The sequence below is a fragment of the Triticum urartu genome, chromosome 7 (assembly GCF_003073215.2).
Source record: "Triticum urartu cultivar G1812 chromosome 7, Tu2.1, whole genome shotgun sequence".
Classification (NCBI taxonomy): Eukaryota; Viridiplantae; Streptophyta; class Magnoliopsida; order Poales; family Poaceae; genus Triticum; species Triticum urartu.
The window spans coordinates 693,931,409-693,949,992 of NC_053028.1; the positions used below are offsets into that span (position 1 = coordinate 693,931,409).

Here is an 18,584-nt window from a genome sequence, read left to right on the forward strand (position 1 = left end):
CGTGTCATTGATGGAATCTCCACGTACTTTTTAATCGTCATGATAACACATTATGGGGCTCTTATAGACCTATGTTTGTGAATCTTGTGATATGCGTCACGATCAACTGATGGAACTAATCACGTCACACGACACAATGCAGCAGACGAGCGAACGTGAATCTATAGATAGATAGATATGCGGATAGAACATAGGAAGTAAAGTAAAGATATAATATAGGAGTACCTTGGATCGGCCAGTTCTCATCTCAATGATAACACGATGAGAATTTGCATCTGGCTCCGGCCGGAGGCGCTCGGCAACGGGCGTTCTCGTCCGGCGCCTAGAAAGCAGAGAGCGGAGCGGAGTTCGTACCCTAGCGGCGGTTCGTCCAGTGCCAGCAACTTGTCTTGCGACCTAGAGCCTGGGATCGGGATCGGGATCGTTACGCCTCAACCTCGTAAGGAAACTGGCAATTACAGCAAACTTCTCGCCATCATCGTGGACTCGCTGCATCTGGCTGCTAGGCCCTTGCGGCTGCGTACTAATTGATCGAGTCTAATTCAAGTGTTTAGCTAGCGTTCCTGCTTCTGAGGCCCATGGGCTTCTCAGGGCCGGCCCTCGCACCTGAACAGCGTTGTCGCGTGAGTAACAGTGCAGGGTGTTAGATCAAGGTGGCGAGGCGGCCATACACGGCGTGATGGTGTGAAACTGGTCAGTTCTATGATGGATAGGAATGGGAACGTCAAGGTCAGGCTGGGATACAAAAAATAATGGGCTCATCTATCTTCAGTTGGGCCTTACTTGACTGGCTCAACTCCAAGCGAATCATTTCTTTTCCAAAATCACTAGTTAAGAGTACACTCATTGTAAATATCACTCCCATCTTTTTAAGTTATGACAAGTAGCACGCTGCATGTGCGTCACTTGTCGCAACCTGGGAGTTTTTCCCTTTTTCGTAGATTCGTTTATTTAAAATGTTTTATCTCTTTTAACCATGCGTCCAAATCTCGGGCTATTTTTATCGTTGAATTCCTCGACGCGAGATCTTCAAAACTAGATCCCATGTTGATAGGTTTTGACGAACCTTTTTTCCACGAAAAAATTGGACGAAAAAAACCAGACGAAAAAACCAAACCGGGAGCATGGATTTTTTTTTCCCTTTTCGAAAAAGACACGCCCACGCCTCTCCCGAAACCACAACCATGCTTCTCGAGGAAGCAAAACCGCGCCTCTCGCGAAACCACAACCGTACCTCTCGAGAAAGCAAAACCGTGCCTCTCACGGAGGAAAAAAGATGAAGAGAAAACGTGATTTTTTTTCCGAGGAGGCACGGCCAGGCCTCTCGCGAAAGCACAACCATGCCTCTCGCGGAAGCAAAATCGTGCCTCTCGCGAAAGAAAGAAAAAAAAGAAAATGTGTTTTTTTCCATTTCTGAGAGGCACGGCCGTGCTTCTCGCGAAAGCAAAACCGTGCCTCTCGCGGAAGAAAAAAAACAAAAACGTGTTTTTTCTTCGTTTCCGAGAGGCATGGCTGTGATTCTGGCGAAAACAAAATCGTGCCTCTCGCGGAAGGAAAAAAAACAGAAAACACGTTTTTTTTCCTTTCCGAGAGGCACGGCCGTGACTCTCGCGAAAACAAAACCGTGCCTCTTGTGGAAGCAAAACCATGACTCTCGCGGAAGGAAAAAAATGTGTTTTTTCACGCAAATTTTTTTTAGTCAAAAGTTCAGAAAGACCGGTGAAAAATCGAAATGTCAAAAAAACCCAGAAAAAACCATGTAAAAAGCCGAAAACACGTGCGGAAAAATAAAAAAAAATCCGAAGGGAGTGCCTAGAGCATGACACATGGCGGGTGGCTGGGAGCACGCCAAGTGATGTTGATTGTTGCGAGGCTCCCGAAGAAGCGCTCGTTAACTAGTTGCTCTCTTTCTTTCCTCTTTTCTCAGGGAGCTCCTGGGGCTGCAAACGCCAGTTTCCTAAGCTAGCGCCCACGCACCATCACCCGTGGGCCGGCCCATTTAGGCAAGCGCTCGCTGGTTGTTCCATCGATCGATACACCCATCGATTTACCGGTTGCTACCCTAGAAAAATAGTCAACCGTTGATTCATATAAAAAACTAAAAAATTCGCAAAAGAGGAAAAGGTTTATGAATTAAAAAATATGCTCGGACATTGAACAACAGTTAACGAATTTAAAAAAAAGTTCACCAAATTTGAGAAAGAGTTCATTGAATTTGAAAAAAAAATCATACTATTTGAAAAAAGTTCATCGAAGTCAAAAGATTCATCGATTTTGAAAAAAGATCATCAATTTTGAAAAAAAAGTTCATCAATTTTGAAAAAAGTTCATCTAATTTGAAAAAAAGTTGGACGATTATAAATTATAGTTCATCAAATTTAAGAAAAAGTTCAATGAATTTTAAAATTTTCATTGAATTAGAGAAAAGTTCATCGAATTTGATAAATAAGTTCATGAAATTTTGAAAAAAGTTCATCAAATGTTAAAAAATGTTCACAAATTTTGAAAAAAAACTCATCAATTTTGGAAAAAAGTTCATGGATTGTTGTAAAAAACTTTCATTGATTTTGAAGAAAAATTTCATCGAATTACAATCGCGCAATTGAGAAAAATAAATAAATAGAAAAAGAAAAAAGAGCAGAAAAAAAGAGAAAAAGAGGTGCGAACTAGGGAAAGAACAAAAAGGACAGAAGCAGTTTCTTTCCATAAGTTGGCGATGGCCCTAGTGGTTAGCACGATGCTATAAGAGCATCTCCAACAGGTGCGCTAAACAGGCGCCGCGCCGCAAATATACCCAGTTTAGCGCGCGCGCAACCCGGCGGGTGGCTCCAGCGGGCGCGCAATAACCGCGTGCGCGATATAAGGAGTTGGGGGCGCGGCAGGAATCGCTATCTCGCGCGGTGTATTTGCGGCGTCCGCTTCCGCCTCCAACGCCCCGCGCGCACCGGCGCCGGCGCCCCGCACCCCATGGACACACGCGCCGGCACCCCGCTTACCCCGTCCTATAGCCGCGACCCCCTCCCCCCCACCCCACCGCCGCCGCAAACCCTAGCCCGGTTGGCGTTGGCCTCGCCTCCGCCGGAGCTCCTCCGACCATCGGCCTCGCGCGCGGCCTCTTCATGCCGCCGCGGATGACCTCCGCGGCGGGTGGCGTCGCGCCGGCGCCGGCCCGAGCCGCCGCCTCCTCCTCCTCAAAGCTCCTCAATGCGGCGCGGCCAAAGAAGGGCAAGACATCGGCGAAGTAAAACAAGGCGGCGGACGGCTCCGGCACCTCCAAGGTGAGGAGGAAGAAGCTTGCGGGGCGTGCGACGGGCGCGGCGGCTACCGAAGCGCCGGCGAGCTCACTCGTTGAGCCGGCGGCCGACGCGCACAACATGTTCGACGAAATGCCCCCAAGGTAAAAAAAATTCTAACTTTCCATTTTTTTTTGTTATTTTTTGAATGCATTCACATATAGATAGCTTATTTGCATTGTTCAAAAAACTTTGTAGTCTCAATGATGATGCATACATGTCAACGATGGGTGTTGGCTCCAACAATTCGCATTGGTCTCAAACCAATGACATGCATTTCGAAAACCATGAGTTCGAGGTGGACGAGGAGGGTGAGGGCATTGCCGACGCACCGAAAGGAAGAGCGGGCAATTACACCAACACCGATGACATCTTACTATGCAATACTTGGTTGCAGGTGTCGAGGGATCCATCCGTTGGAGGTGATCAAAGTAGAGATGCTTATTGGCTTCAGATGAAGGAACACTTTGATGTTCGCAACGTGAGCGGAATTGACCGCTCCGACCGATCACTTCGGTCCCGGTGGTCGACAATCAACTCGGATTGTCAAAGGTGGGCGGCCTGTCAAAAGGCGGTTGACAAGTTGAACCCAAGTGGAGTATACATGTTCATCATACTTGTTGTTGGTGCTAACTTGTTTTGTTTTCATGTAGTACAACATTGCGCAAAACTTGTTCAAAGAAGAGGAGAGGAAAACTAAGAAGGGGAATATCAAGAAAGGAAGGATATTTACTTTGCCTCATTGCTATGAAGTGTTGAAGGATGATGAGACATGGAAGAAGCGTGAAGATTTGGATGATTTGCATTTGAGCAACAAAGGAAGCGAACAATTAAGTTGGATGATGATGATGATGATGCATCAAGTGATGACGGCAAGAGAAGCCCCACACCCAACTCGGTTTCATACTCGAAGTCAAAGCGACTAGATGGGTGCAAGAAAGATAAAGCCAAAAAGAAGAAGAGGAAAGGAGATGATGAGCTCAAAAATGATATGGAAGCTATTGTGAAGGCAAGAAAAGAAGCCAACAGGTAAGGAAAATGGCAAGGAACCAAGATGCCGCGGCCGAGGAGAGGAGGTTGGCGGCCAAGGAGAGGAGGGTGGCGGCCGATGAGAGGAAGGTGGCTTTGGAGGAGAGGAAGGTGAGCAATGAGGAGCGAACAAGATTGTTGGAATGGGAGAAGCACTTGTTCTTCTTGGACACATCTATCCTCAATGAGGTGCAAAAGGAGTATGTCAATCTTGCCCGTGAAGAAGTCTTGATCCAAAAAAGAGCCATGATTCGCGCAATGGGTGGCGGTGGCCTCGGCGCAATGGGTGGCGGTGGCCTCGGCGCCATGGGTAGCGGTGGCATCAGCGCCATGGGTGGCATGGGTGGCTTCGGAGGTACCATGGGCGGTGCAATGGGAGGCATGGCTGGCTTTGGAGCACCCCCCGACGCTATGGCCACCATGGGAGGCATGGGTTTTGCTTCTCTCATGGGAGGCATGGGTGCACCTCCGGCCGTCATGGGCGGAATGTCTTTCGATGTGCCTCCTCGCACACATTCCCATGAAGATGCCGTTGAAGATCTTGCCAACACCGTCGGAGCTTCACGTGATGCGGTGCGCGATGAGGAGAGGGAGGAAGATTCATCTTCGGAGGCGGAAAAATCGTCTTCCGAAGATCAAGATGAGGACGAAGATGAGGACGAGGAATGATGTGTCTTTCATTTGTGTATTGAACTTGATTTGCCTTTTGAACTTGGTTGGATGAACTTGTGGGTATGATTTTGAACTTGTGGGCATGAATTTTTCTTCATCAACTTGTTTGTGTGAAATTTTATATATCATGTTCATTGCATTTTGAATGTTTGATCAACTTCATTTTGTTTTCAAAATGACATATGCAATGCACCGACGAGTCCCGCGCGCTGCATTTTAGCGCGGCTACTGGAGCCAGCGCTACGCGCCGCGCCAAATCAAACGATGGACGCGCAGTATATCAGTTTTTTACGCGCGACGCATTCGGCGCCTGTTGGAAATGCTCTAAGAACCTAGAGGCCTAGAGTTTAATTCTTGGGCGCGCGTACCATTTTTGCATTTTAGAACAGACAAAGTTCGAAATAGGAAAGTAATGGCCTCCCTCGTTATGCTCATCGGTTAGACTATCTGGAAGGGCCGCATCTTTCGTCACAAGTCTACTCCTCTGCCCGGTTCTCCTCACAATGATCAAGAATGACGCCTTGCTTTGGGTGACCGCCGGTGCCAAGTGGCACCCAGGGAAGATAATTTTGGGAGAGTAATGACCTTATGTAATTCGGGGTACTTGTAAGTTGTAACCTAACTCCAAATTCTATTCTGTGGCACGTGTGGCAGGTGGTCTGACGATCACGGCCGTGTAGGAGCGGTTCGGCATGGAGTGATACGCGAGGCTTGCCTACGCGAACCTCTACAGGTACAAGATGTTGTACCAGAGCTTCCTTACCAGAACTCCCTAAGAGCAATTCTAGCAGATCTTGCATTTGACCGGCCAGCAAAACACATTTGCAGTTCGTGAAAAATCGCTTTTTACGGGCTGGCTCGAACAGCCGCATATGCAGACCCTCAAACAGACCCATATAAAAGGATATTCACGAAATATTTTTTTACGGGTCGGCTTTTGCGGGGTCTGCTCAGACACCGCCGCGTCGATCCGCAAACAAAAAACATTCAATTCTCGCATTTGACATAGGTTCTCACAAATAAGTTCAAATTCAAACAACATAACACAATTTTACGCGCAAATAAAAGCCAAGTTCAGTAGGACAAACACAAAAGAGGGCCTTGCCAAAGTGACACCCATGTCCGGCATCATCTTGGTCGATCTTCACTCCGCGTCATCGAGTCCATCTTGAAGTTCATCACCACCACCAAATCCATCTCCGGCGCTTGTTCTAACTCCCGCACCAAAATCATCGACATTGCCACCATATGGAGCAGAGAAAACATCTCTGGAACTGTAACACGCACCGACCGACGCAACCATTCTCCTCTTCAAGATTTCTCTCCTTGCCATAGCTGCCATGTTTTGGTGAGATCGTTCATGTCATTGCGGTTCATTGACATGATCTTGTTCTCTTCGGCGAGCAACTTGGACATGGCTTTGTTTTCAATGGCGCGTGCTCTTCTCTCCTCAATGGTAGCTTTGCGCAGCCCCTCTTTCTTGAGCAATTGCCACTTTTCTTGCTTCTCCTTTGCCTTCTTCTCGGCCAACTCTTTCTTAATCTCCAACGACTTCAACAACATCAACTCGTTTGATTGCACCATGGCATCAATCTTCTCCCTCAAGCTCGATGCTTCTTGCTCTCTCTTCATCTTCTCCTTAGTCTTCTTGTCGCCATCGGGCTTGTTCAAATTTCTTGGGCCATCATCATCCTCATCTTCATCCATGTTTGTAAGTGAGCCTCTCTTCGGTGGGGATTCTTTGCCGATCAACTTCCACTTCTCGCACTTTTGGAGCAAGTCCCAACAATGCTCTAGTTTGAAGAATTTGCCTTCCGAAGCTTGCATGTCTTTGTATCCATGTTGGGCAATCTTGTCCTACACAATGTGAACAAAGTGAAATGATGCAATCATTTCCCATGATGCAAATATGATGATGCACAACTTGAACAAAGGCAAAACAAACTCACATAGTCAGATTCCACGGTTCCACTTGGAGGTGCAAAGGAACAGAAACTACACTGACTATTAGTGTTCATGCTTTACTAACTTTTAATTTGTAATCCTACAATACATCTGAGTACAAAGGTTTTTTAATATATGGCTCCTAAGGCATAAAAATGCCAACATGTCTCAGAAAAAATAAATACTACCTACGTCCGGAAATACTTGTCCTAGAAATACAACTATTCTAGGACAAGTATTTCCGAACGGAGGCAGTATTCATTAATAGAGTAGCACATTGCTGAAATTCCATTGAAGAGACATAAGCTTTGAGCTAAGTACTGATAAGAGGAAGATGTATAGAAATGACATGTGGTATTGTGGTTATCACGTACCCGAAATAACATTGTGAGCTTGGTGTCCAAGAATGGAACATGTGGTTCACTGTTGGCAATCAACTCCACCACCTGCATCAGTGTCATGTTCCCTTGATTAATTCTTCATGTCTGCACAAGACTAATCAGTGTTATGAAGCAGATGTGCAAAAGAAATATTAACTGAATTTGCAATTTGCTTCTCATTAGTTAGCTTAGCTGCAACAAATGCCAATAATTTTTTCAAAGAGAAACTCAAAAAACATTCAACTATAATGTTCCGTAAAAATGCACAGCTCAGATTTGGCTTCATGTCCAATTTGTCCTCCAGCTTTTCTCAGAGCCAGCCATGCCCACTAGCATGAGCCTTCCTCCGACATACGACATATCTAAGACTATCTACAGAAGCAACACAAAGTAAAGCCATGCTTACAACATATATACCTCAGAAGAAAAACCATGCAGTGGCTCTGTGAACTCCTCGCGCAACAGCTCGTGCCCTTCACGGTATGCCGCTTCTCTACTTCAACAACTTCTCTTATATCTTCCCTGCTTCATTTCCAGATATGTTTGTTGCATTTTTAGCTATTATTCCCATTAGTTCTAGCCTCACCTGTACGTTGTGCATTGAAAAGATTAGATGAAGCAAAAAAAATCCCGTTACAGATTCACACTCCCATGCATGACTAACACAAAATTCAGGCATTTGCTGCAATGGATAAGTATACAAAATTTCTAATCACTACACACTTGACTGTATTTAGGTGCATCATCCAAAAGAAACTGAATGTATTCGTTAATTTGATCTATAATTAAAAAAGGCATAAGTGGGACTTGAGAGGGTCAATCTGTCATACAGTCATACATCAAAACCAAATCAAATAGAGTGCATTGCATGAGAGATGACCCCAAGCTCCTGCACATACATCAATCCAATTCAAATGTTTTTTTCTGGTTCATACAATCCATACATACATCATGCTGCCAAAAAAAGAATGCATCATGAGAGGCTTACCTTGGGATTGATTTTTCGGACTCGTAGTCAGTGGAGAGCGCCAACAGCAGGAATGGCTCTTGCTGCAGCCGCCGGAGGAGCAAAGCAGCAGCAGGCGGTGGAGGAGGCTTGGGAGCTGGCCGATCTGGGGCAATGCTGGGCCTCGAGCTCCTGGAGCGACCTAGGGAAAGGACGACGAATCTCCGACGCGGTGGCGGTGCAGCGGCCAAGGGCCATGGCGCAGGCTAGGCGAGGCGTCGATGACCAGAGTCGGGGGATGGAGGCCGTCCATGGGCGCAGAGGCGGACGGAGGTCGGCCGGCGGACCAGCTGTGAGGCGCTCGGCCGATGAGGGCCAGCAGCAGGGGCGGCGCTGGGGATAGGCCGCGGCGACGACGCCATGGGGGAGTGGCGCGTGCTTGCTGCGCGTGAGCTCGTGCGGGGACCAAGGAGCAGAGGAGCGGCAGTAGGTGCGGCGAACCGGTGGCGCTCGGCGTTGACCTTGGCGAGGACGAGTATGGTAGCAACCTGCGGCGGAGGGAGTCGGTGGTGGAAGTCGCCGTCGTGCGCGGAGGGAGTCGGTGGCGGAAGTCACCGTCATGGGCGGAGGGGCTCGGCGGTGGAGGGCTTGGTCGTGGCGGTGGCGGCGGCGGCGTTGGTTGGGGAGGAGGGTTGGGGACGAGGGTTCGGTTTGGGGGAAACTGGTCGGGCCGGCGGCTATATTTCTTTTGGTGCGAACAGTTTGGGCTTCTTCGCGCGCTTGGCCCAATAACTTTAGGTATCCTGCTATGGGCCTCCCGGCAGACTACGGGCCAGGGTTTCGTTGTGCCGGCAGATAGAGTGACCTTAATTAGTGCCGGCAGTGCGCATGCCTTCTTGTATGTATTTCTTCCGGCAGTTTGTCCGCCTTTAAGTACTTATGCCGGCAGTAACACGATCCCCGGCAGATGGTTTGCCCCAGTTCTAATATTTCTCCCGGCAGTTAACTGCCCCCAATCAAGTGTTGTGGTGTAGTGGCTGCCATCTGTTTCATTGTAGTCGAATGCGGCGAACGAGGCTTGATCAATGCCAACGGTGTTGGTGTCCAACAAATTCGCGAACTCGGCAGTTGTATTGTTCGAAACACCACTATAGTGAACGACAACAAGTCATGAGCTATCGCAAAAATGGCGTAAAGCAAAGAAAAAGCCATGACCGAAGACGCATACCTTCCGGCCATTTCGTCAAACACCTCGCTTGCGGGGGCAGCAACACCGTTGAGCGCATCGCCGGGGCACCTCTTTCCGAGGCGGAGTGAGCGGATGAAGCGGGCGGCTTCTTTGTAGCCGGAATCCTCTTCCTCTTGCCGCCGGCGGCCTTGGTGACCTTCTCCGCCGCCGGCCGAGATCGCGTAGCAGCGTTGGCGCCCGGAGCGCGGGCCTTCACGATGGGGGCTGCCGGATTCCTGCCCTGCACGACCACGTTGCCCTGCCGGTTGTGGGCAGGCGCGGCGTTAACTTGGGCGGCAGCGGGGCCAACATGGTCGACGACGAGATCTGCCCGAGGGGAAGGAGCGTGCGCGACCTCGACGGTGACGATGGACAGCAGGAGTCATCCATGGCGGCGAAGGACGGACGGGGAAGATGCACCGGAGCATGCGGTGGCGGGGCAATGGTTGCGGACGGTGTGGGGAGCGGGAACGGCCGCACGGAAATGTCCCTCCCGTCAAATCTTGCTGCGGATAGGAGCTGAGCTCGGATCGTCCTCCTAGCCCGTGAATCTATAGGTTGGGGAAGGTGTTTTGCCGCGCCCCGCAAAAATATTTACGGGCCGGGACGGGATGCGAGGTCTGATCGGGCAGATTTTTCTGTCCCGACCCGCACATTGACGGTTATTTTGCGGGCCAGGGCGGGATGCGGGGTTTGCTAGAGTTGCTCTAACATGCTACCTCAAAGCCAGCGAATGCCTCATTGAACTGCTGAAGGAGACATGATGATTCACCATCGTGAGCTTTTTCTTCCGGTTTCATTAGTGTGGGATTGGTTGATTATTTGGCTCCTGCTGCGGATGGCTCTAGGCGGTTGCATAGCTAGTTTGTTTGCCGGTCCTACTCTACTCTGGACAATTATTGTTAACTTGCAGTTTGCGCAGCATTTTCTCAATCTGTGATGTGATGAAGCTGGAGATTGTTACAGGCACACCACATGGTACGAACTGAAGCCATAATAGATCATCAGACTGAAACTGAAACTATCTCCACCTGCAAACCTGTGCTAATTAATTCTCCATCCATAGAATTCAACAGCATTCTTTACATTCACAACTGCATAGAAAGATCACACATCCATCCACCATACCACAACGTGCATGGTTCACGCATATCATCTCCAAGCCTAGTACTAGTAGTAGTAGATCCAAGGTTGGGTTGGTTCGACGCCAACACAAAAGACAACATGCAGTTCCATGGTTTCCAGCGACATCAATGGACCGAGTAGTTCCAGGTGCTATTTATTTAGATAGATATAGATAGACACAGGCACATAGCGAGACATAGTTCACCACTACCCCCAGCATCAAGAGCGGATCAGCAGAAAAACATGGAGCTCCTCACATTCTCATGCAGCCGAGGCAGCTCCGGCACCGGGATGCTGCCCGCCGACATGTCTTCAAACTTCACGAACGTGCCTACCTGTGCAGCCGCCAGATGCGCGTACATAATCGGAGCAACTGCAAGCCAACCCAAGCAAAAACACAACAAAACATAAGGAACAGTTCTCATTATTTGCCAAGCGAAGACAATGAGTCGCACATACCGACTGATATCGCTGTTGTGCTCCTCTGGTACCTGAAAAGGTCACAGCAACAGGGTTCAGGCATAGCTTGACAACAGTTTTCTTCTTATCAGAATGATACAAAATCATCATGCTCTGTCACCCTAGACTGCCCTACGTACACGTATGAAAGCGAGTGCACAAATTCCTGAAGCTCATCTGCGGTGAATCCGATCTCGTCGTGCAGAACATGGTAATGTGTTGGCCTCGACGTGCCCTGGCACACACAACAAACACAAACTTAAGTAGGACCATCACCGGGCATACTGGTACGTGGTGGTAGTAACAAAAAACCAGAGCAGAAAGCAGAGATTACTTACTATCATCCCAGCATGTGCACACATGTAGAAGTCGAAATTCTTGGGATGGCAGACCTCTTTATCCACGACGGTCCCTACAGAATGAACACTTGCTTTACCATCATTTCAAAGAAAATTGCAAGTTAAGCGCTAAGCCATGTTTCGCTCTACAAAAAATAGTTGGGGGCTCGGCCGTGATTGGTTGAAATAAAGTTTACCAGGAGGAACATTATCCGGACATCCAGTCTGGAAAAATCTGGTATGATGGTTTTTCTGAGCAACAATTACTGTGTACTTAGGCTCCCACGTCTCGTCGAGGAACTTGCAGGCCTGCATTGATTAAAAGTAAATGAAATAACACTGTCCAATGCGGGGTAATTACTTGTACGTCACACAAATACACTACCTCGATGATCTGCTCCAGCTCAATGTTGATGACCTGAGTAAACTGGCTTTCGCTAACACCATCCCTAGAATTAGCACGAGTTATATAAGATGGTGGTTAAGACATCATCAATTATCCATTTTCAGTAGAAAAAAATTCTGGAACTACAAAATTTACTGGTATTACCAAATAGTAATTTCCGAACTTAGTACCTGAAAATAATAATTTGCTCTGGTTTTCGATTCCCAGAACTAGTGTAGAAGTCGATAAGCGATTCCCTGGAAGTCCCGAGTGCAATGGCATTTTTTCCGTTAGGAAAGTGCGCAAGAAAGTATAACATACATACAAGGACATGCACACATAGTATTATTCACAATAAACTGAACTCAAGATTGGATCATATGCCATGTCTTACCGAATGAGGCCATCATCCTTTCCCCATGGTTTAAATAAGGAGGACAACATTTCTAGTTTGGGTGATTGAGTGTGCACTGTTGCTCTGTACTTAGAGATGAGAGGCCACTCGCGAGAATTAACGACCTAAAGGAAATCCAAAGCCATACTTACAAGTACAGTCATAGAAACATTTACAAAATTGCAATCATGCAGATGATATCTGAGCTACTATTCAGAGATAAAAAATGTATCCCTCATACCGCAGCATTTGAAGGCCTATCAGATTGCCCAGGCTGACCATGTGACACATACATGCCCAAGATGATAGTAGGCAGCTTCCCCACAATGGGTAGTACTGCAGGTGCAGGGGATAGTTCACATTGCAGCAATGTGTTGAGACCACCAAGCTGGGTACCAACAGGTTAAAAGACAACAGCCATTAGCGTATACAGCAGTCAACAAATACAGTAAAAGGAAAACAGTGTCATGTCAACAAACTTTAGCATTTATCTTCAATAACACATTAATCAGGTACTGATCGTTGATTTTTCTTGGAGGAGCTAGACATTGTGTGAAGATGCCGCATTCAACAAGACACTTCCTCTTCCAAGGCCCTGGTTGAAGAAAATATAAATTATTTATTCTGCAACAGATAATCAGGTAACAAATAACAACAACCGAAAACATGAACCAACCATAAATTTCACAGTTTTTTCTCACAGGAAGAAGACACAGGAGGAACTTGGGGTCTCCAGGTGGATGGGAATTTATCTTAGCAAACATCTCGTCCACTCTACGTGATGCAGGAGCTCTTCTTGCCGACGGGCTCTCTTCAATTACATCACAATAAGGGTACTCTATTTTCTGCAAATAAATGAGGTTCAGCAACAGAAAATAATAACAGTTATAGATGTTGTAGAAAAAGTAGAACATACAATCCCCATTTCAGTTGCAATCCTTTTAAGGTCTCGGACAAGACCATGAACATCACACTCTGCAGAGAAATTGACAACTGCCCATTTGTTGACAGAACATGTCCGAATCAGCTTCTGAAACAAAAAGAATCAGCAAACTGACAGAAGGTTCTTTGAAGATGATGATGATGAAGTAATAAAGACGTCTCATTAAAAGAAAATATGCTGACCTTTTTCGAAAGATTCCACCTTCCATTGCGTGGGAAGAATTCTTCACCGTTACCGGCTTTCAGCTATATGATAGAAGACTTACTTAAATACATTCACAAGAACATCCAGCACGAGCATGACAAACTAAGTTTGAAGAGTTCTCACTAACCTTGGGTGCTGGCAGGACCCTCCCTTCAATTTGAGTAAAATGTCGGGCAATTGAAATGCCGCATGCCTTCACCATGGGGTCCGAGTCATAGTTGGTACGTTTAAGTGCCTTGCATTTAGGGTGACATGAACTATCAGATAAGTGCCATATCACTAAAAAAACAGCAGCCAAAATTTAGATGATAACTCACATCGTTAAGTATTGACATTCTTTCATGAGGCATTTGTCTGGACTTCTCCACAAGTGAGGACCGCTGCAGAGTAGACAGATCTTTGGTGTATCTTTGCAGAGGAACGAGCTCACAAAGCTGGCCATACGAGAAGTTCACACCAGGACTTCAGATCATGGATGAAATTCCAGAAGGGGAAAACATAAAGGTGTAAGGCCTCTTTTGGTTCATAGGATAGGATTATCATAGGAATAGGAATTTTGTAGGAAATGAGATGACATGTATCTCAAATCCTATGAGTAGGAATAGGAAACAAGATGTCATTTGGTTGACACCAAAGGAATTTTTCCATTGAGTCTAGGCTCTTTTTTATTTTCCTATGAAATGTGGAGGATAGGAACCAATCCTATGTAGGAATAGGAATCCATTCCTATGAACCAAAGGGCTCTAAAGGAAAAAATCCTATAAGAATCCTATCCTCTAGAATTCCTATGAAATTCCTCTAAACCAAAGGAGGCCCAAAACTGAAACGAACCTCCACAGGGAAGTACGTAGGACGATTTCGCCTCCCAGCATTGATACAGGGAAGATCGGAATAGCGCAGTTCTATGCCTCTATTATGTACAAAGTATTCATGGACTGTTATTTCAACAGTATTAATGTCTCCATTGTCACCATCCTTCCGCCTCAATAGAAACCTAGTTAAACATGCAAAACACAAAGCAGTCAATATATAGCAGCAAAGTGCAGGGAATAGACCAAACTAGAAACAGTAGGACACCTTCCCAAATTATTTATTTAAACACTGGTAAAGAAGAATAAAATGGCAAGAAGGAACTCTGTCTCACGTCTGTTCATTGCATTTTTTCTCACTCAAACCAAAAATCTTGAACTCAGAATTAGCATGAGTGGTCTTTATCCTCAAGTTCTTGAGAGCACGCTTGGCCTGTGAGGAAAACATCCAAATTAGGGTTATCGAAAGTAAATATGGTCGGACGACTGTTCATTCAATATTATCAACAACATCAAAGATACAACTTACCTTTGACCAGTCAATTCTGTTAGGGTGATCAACCATCTGGTTTGCAAGAAGAAAATCAATAACAGGACCAGGTTTAACTAGCATGGTAGTCGAAACATCTGCAGGTTAAAGTAAGTTTGATATGACAATGTTAATTCGGATGGAGCCATTGCGAAATGAAAGACGGAGTTATACAACAATACAATAGGGTGAGATTCATACCGATGTTTAGGGAGAGTCCACTCTGCGTACCACGGAAACTTGAGTGAAATCCTCTGCACCCCACCACACCACCTTTCAAGTCAACAAAATTACGAGGATTGTTGTGGAAAAATGACTGGTGAAGTAGAAGACAGCCCCTGTGGAAAGTCCAAAAATTAACCATGGTCATGGCATGAAGGCATATCTCAAGCCCAAGCACAGAGTAATGCTTGTGGAGGCATGGGAACGAGACATTCATGAAGGTACATACTGTTTTGCAGAATGCTGCCTCAGTATGATATCAAGAACTCGAAGAGCCTCGAGAGAGTTCTCTGATTCTTGACCTCTAAGGGCCTGCGTGATTGCGGCCGTAGGGATTTTTGCCACAAAGCAAAGCTCCACTTTGAAAATCTTTGTCTTGTAGGGCCTCTTCACTCTCTTCGTGTCACTACCTCCAGGACTGCTGCCACTATTACCTCCAGAGCACCTACAACCAAGTAAGAATTGAGTTATACTGAACACCAAGCATGGTATATAACTATATACTAGACAGGAGTAGATAGCCTGCAAGCAGGTCAAGGAGTAGAACTCACTTTCCCCTTCCGATGTCTTCCAACACTACAGTGAACTCATTGTGTACCTGGGGAAGAGCCCCGATTGTAAAGAGGCTCTTCTCACCATCATATGCAAATTCATTGTTCGCGAGCTCGGAACGGTACATATGCTGCAGTTTATCCAGAACCTTTCTCCCTATCCCCTTTCCAACAACAGGTTGATCATCCTCATACTTCAAATTAACCTACCCATGATAGTATAACACAACACCAGATCAGCATGGGTATATGTAAATTAAAGTGTCACAAACAAGTATGCTCACATGGTAGTGGTGGAAAAAGTCCTCTGAACTCCTCATAGAAACTTTGTAGTGGTTAGCAAGTAGCTGGATGGTCTGCCCTCTCTTCCCAAGCCCGGGCCTGGCCTTAGGGAGCCTCTTGGGCTTTGCAGGCTTGTTTCGAGGCAGTTCCTCGGCGACATCTTCTTCTGCTCTGATGGGCACCACGTCGGGAGGCAGAGGAGGCGGTGGTGGCAACTCCTCTGGGCCCCCATCACTCAGATCCATCTTGGCTGAACAGACAGAGCTCTGTGGGAGTGCAAATGGTAAGCAATAGTAAGTAGTTAAATCTAAGAAAATGCAATGGTGAATAGTACATACAAAACAGGAAACAAATTGATTCCAATTCCAGGATGACCAAGAAGCTCAACTGCTTAAATGAAATATAAAGGGCAGTATATGCTAATTGCTAATATATTGATTGTATTGATTTTAGGAATAGGAACGACTGCAATGATGAAATGGTCTAGATATGAAGAAGATTTACTCTCTAGCTCTAGAAGAAGTTATAAAAAAAACATTTTGTGCATGTTTAGAAGCAGTAAGTTTGTAAATAGTATGATGATAGTGATATTGCAAATATTTGCGATGACAAAAGAAATGGTATATATGTAAAGAAGATTGGCAAATTTTAACATGCTCCTTACCCCCTCTTTTTACATGTGAGGTAAGAGTTAAAACTGCTCAAGAAGATTTACTCTGCAGCTCCAAACTGAGTAATAGATTTTATTAGGTGTGAGACAAGCAGTATAAGTAAAACAGAGATTGCAGAGTCCTATGACATATGAAACCCCCCAAAAATGCATCGCTGCACTATGTAGAGCATGTTCCTCCTCCCTTATTTTGAAGGAGTAATTCCTTGGGAGAGGAGAAAATAAGACGAGATTGCCGGCTGTAAAATGAAAGGACATTCACATTGAACCCTAGAATTGAAAAGTAGAACGAAAGGGGAAAAAGCTATTGTTTGAAGACAAAAAAAAAAAACCCAGCCAAGAACAAATATCTCCCTTGTGAAAACCCCCCAAGAAGAACCTCTGGGTATTTACTTATTTTGGTCATCCAAGAAAGAAATCTCCTCTGTGACGGCATATTTCGTAACTTGAATCCCCAAGAAATCCCCCAAGAAGAACAAAGTAAAGCTAGCACTGTGTGTTTTGTGCTTCACAAGATTTTCTTTAAATATAGCTGAATCTTAGTTTATTTATCATTTTTTGCGGGAACACAAGAAGCTTAGTAAGGAGACCTTGTACCATAAATCAGAAATATAAATATAATTGGACGGATACTAGAAAGAAAGGTGATTTGTTGGCAGAGACAGATTGTCAGCGGTAGTAAAAAAATAAGAGAGAGCAAAACTGTTTCAAGAATGCATGAAGCTCTCTTTCTTTTTACCCCCGAAAACTAAACAGAAAAAAAGGGAAAATATGTTGGCAAAAACCCTGCCGGGAATTACGAATCTCCCCTGAACAGAAGAGAAACCTAGGCCGGAGCGATTGGGGCGGACATGCATTGCAGATGAACTAAGCTCCCGGCGAACAAAAAACCCAGGAATCTAGACGGAAAACGGCGATGAGATTAGGGAGGCGACGGAAGACGGGTGGATCACCGGCGGAGGCGGGAGCGGCGTCCGGTCGTCTTCTCCGTTCGTCCCCACTTCACTCCCCAAGTTGGGGTTTTTTAGAGAGAGTGAGAGGGGAGGTGAGAGGAAGTAGAGCGGAGCTTCTCCGAGAAGCCGAGCACTTATTAGAAGGGCGGCTGCTCTCCTCTCTTGCGTGGGAACAGAAGAGAAGGGTCACATCACGTCAGGGGGCTTTTGACTTGGGCGGTCACCCTACCCTACTACACTACGCGTACGTGCACGGCTCAGCTGGTCTCCGGTAAAAGTCCAATACACGATCTTCCATACAGTGCGGTGTGGACGTTTGGTGCATGCGAGCGACGGGCGTGTGTGTGCGTCTATGTGCGTGTGTTTGACGCTCCAAGATTCGTGTACATGTATTTCACATTTTCTACCTCTACGCTCTGCTGCTAACACATCCTCATGCTCCTGCAACGGCTGATTTGTAACTATACATGAATATTTTTTTTGCCTTCTAACATTATTTTCCCTACCACTGACAACAATATTGGTCTTCTACCAAATGAAATTTCTAGCCATGTCCATATTAAGCACATATTCTACCAATTTTTTTAAACTGTACCAACCAATGTATGAGTTTTCTTTTTGTGCGATGGATGTCTACCTACTTTGATTACCTTGATATGGAAGTCCGCTGTTGCTCCCGGAAGTGCGCGCTCCTGCACGCGAAAATAACTTTTTAATGCCAAAAAAATCCAAGAAAAATTCTATGTGTTCTTTGTCACATTCAAGTGCTACATACAAATTTGTAGGAAAAAATATTAAACATTTTGGCTTGTGCATAAAAAGAGGAAAATGCTATCCCAAAATGTCACACTAAATTTGTTCTTTTCACCGGCGAAACACCGCTGCTCCGCTTCACATAAATTTTTTTCAAAGATGCTTGCAACACTAGCACAAACATCTACAAAAAAATTCAGATTTTTTTAAAAACATTTACTATATATTTTTAACATTTACTATATATTTTTGTTTACTATTCACACGGGAGCACGCGCTCCCGAAACCAAAAGGCCATTCTCGTAATAATGTGCTTTCTTATCTACTTCATAAAAAGCAAATTTGTGTTCTTTCTCAGCAAAAAAATTGTCTTGCCTTTTGTTGAGAATGAAAATTATGTGTCTTGTTTCTGTATGCTTCCTTCTGTTTATACTTGTGTGCTCGCTCATCCTATATCCTATATATGTAAGAGAAT

At 45.7% G+C, this 18,584-nt stretch overlaps 2 protein-coding genes across 2 annotated transcripts; both read right to left on the bottom strand.

Annotated features, from left to right (window-relative positions):
- Positions 1-5,968: 5,968 nt before the first annotated feature.
- Positions 5,969-8,966, bottom strand: LOC125521212. Its single transcript, XM_048686272.1, has 4 exons — positions 8,307-8,966; positions 7,736-7,904; positions 7,313-7,423; positions 5,969-6,851 (listed from the first exon to the last, which is right to left on the bottom strand). The coding sequence occupies exons 3-4, from the start codon at positions 7,397-7,399 to the stop codon at positions 6,306-6,308; spliced, it is 633 nt and encodes a 210-aa protein (XP_048542229.1). The 5' UTR covers positions 7,400-7,423; positions 7,736-7,904; positions 8,307-8,966; the 3' UTR covers positions 5,969-6,305.
- A 1,757-nt stretch (positions 8,967-10,723) lies between these two features.
- Positions 10,724-15,978, bottom strand: LOC125523580 (protein argonaute 4B-like). Its single transcript, XM_048688600.1, has 22 exons — positions 15,736-15,978; positions 15,452-15,657; positions 15,130-15,345; positions 14,880-15,016; positions 14,679-14,776; positions 14,485-14,582; positions 14,172-14,334; positions 13,658-13,774; positions 13,468-13,575; positions 13,319-13,381; positions 13,110-13,223; positions 12,870-13,038; positions 12,673-12,788; positions 12,435-12,581; positions 12,194-12,318; positions 11,991-12,056; positions 11,800-11,863; positions 11,612-11,723; positions 11,415-11,488; positions 11,217-11,311; positions 11,077-11,108; positions 10,724-10,990 (listed from the first exon to the last, which is right to left on the bottom strand). The coding sequence occupies exons 1-22, from the start codon at positions 15,976-15,978 to the stop codon at positions 10,848-10,850; spliced, it is 2,706 nt and encodes a 901-aa protein (XP_048544557.1). The 3' UTR covers positions 10,724-10,847.
- Between the last annotated feature and the right edge of the window lie 2,606 nt (positions 15,979-18,584).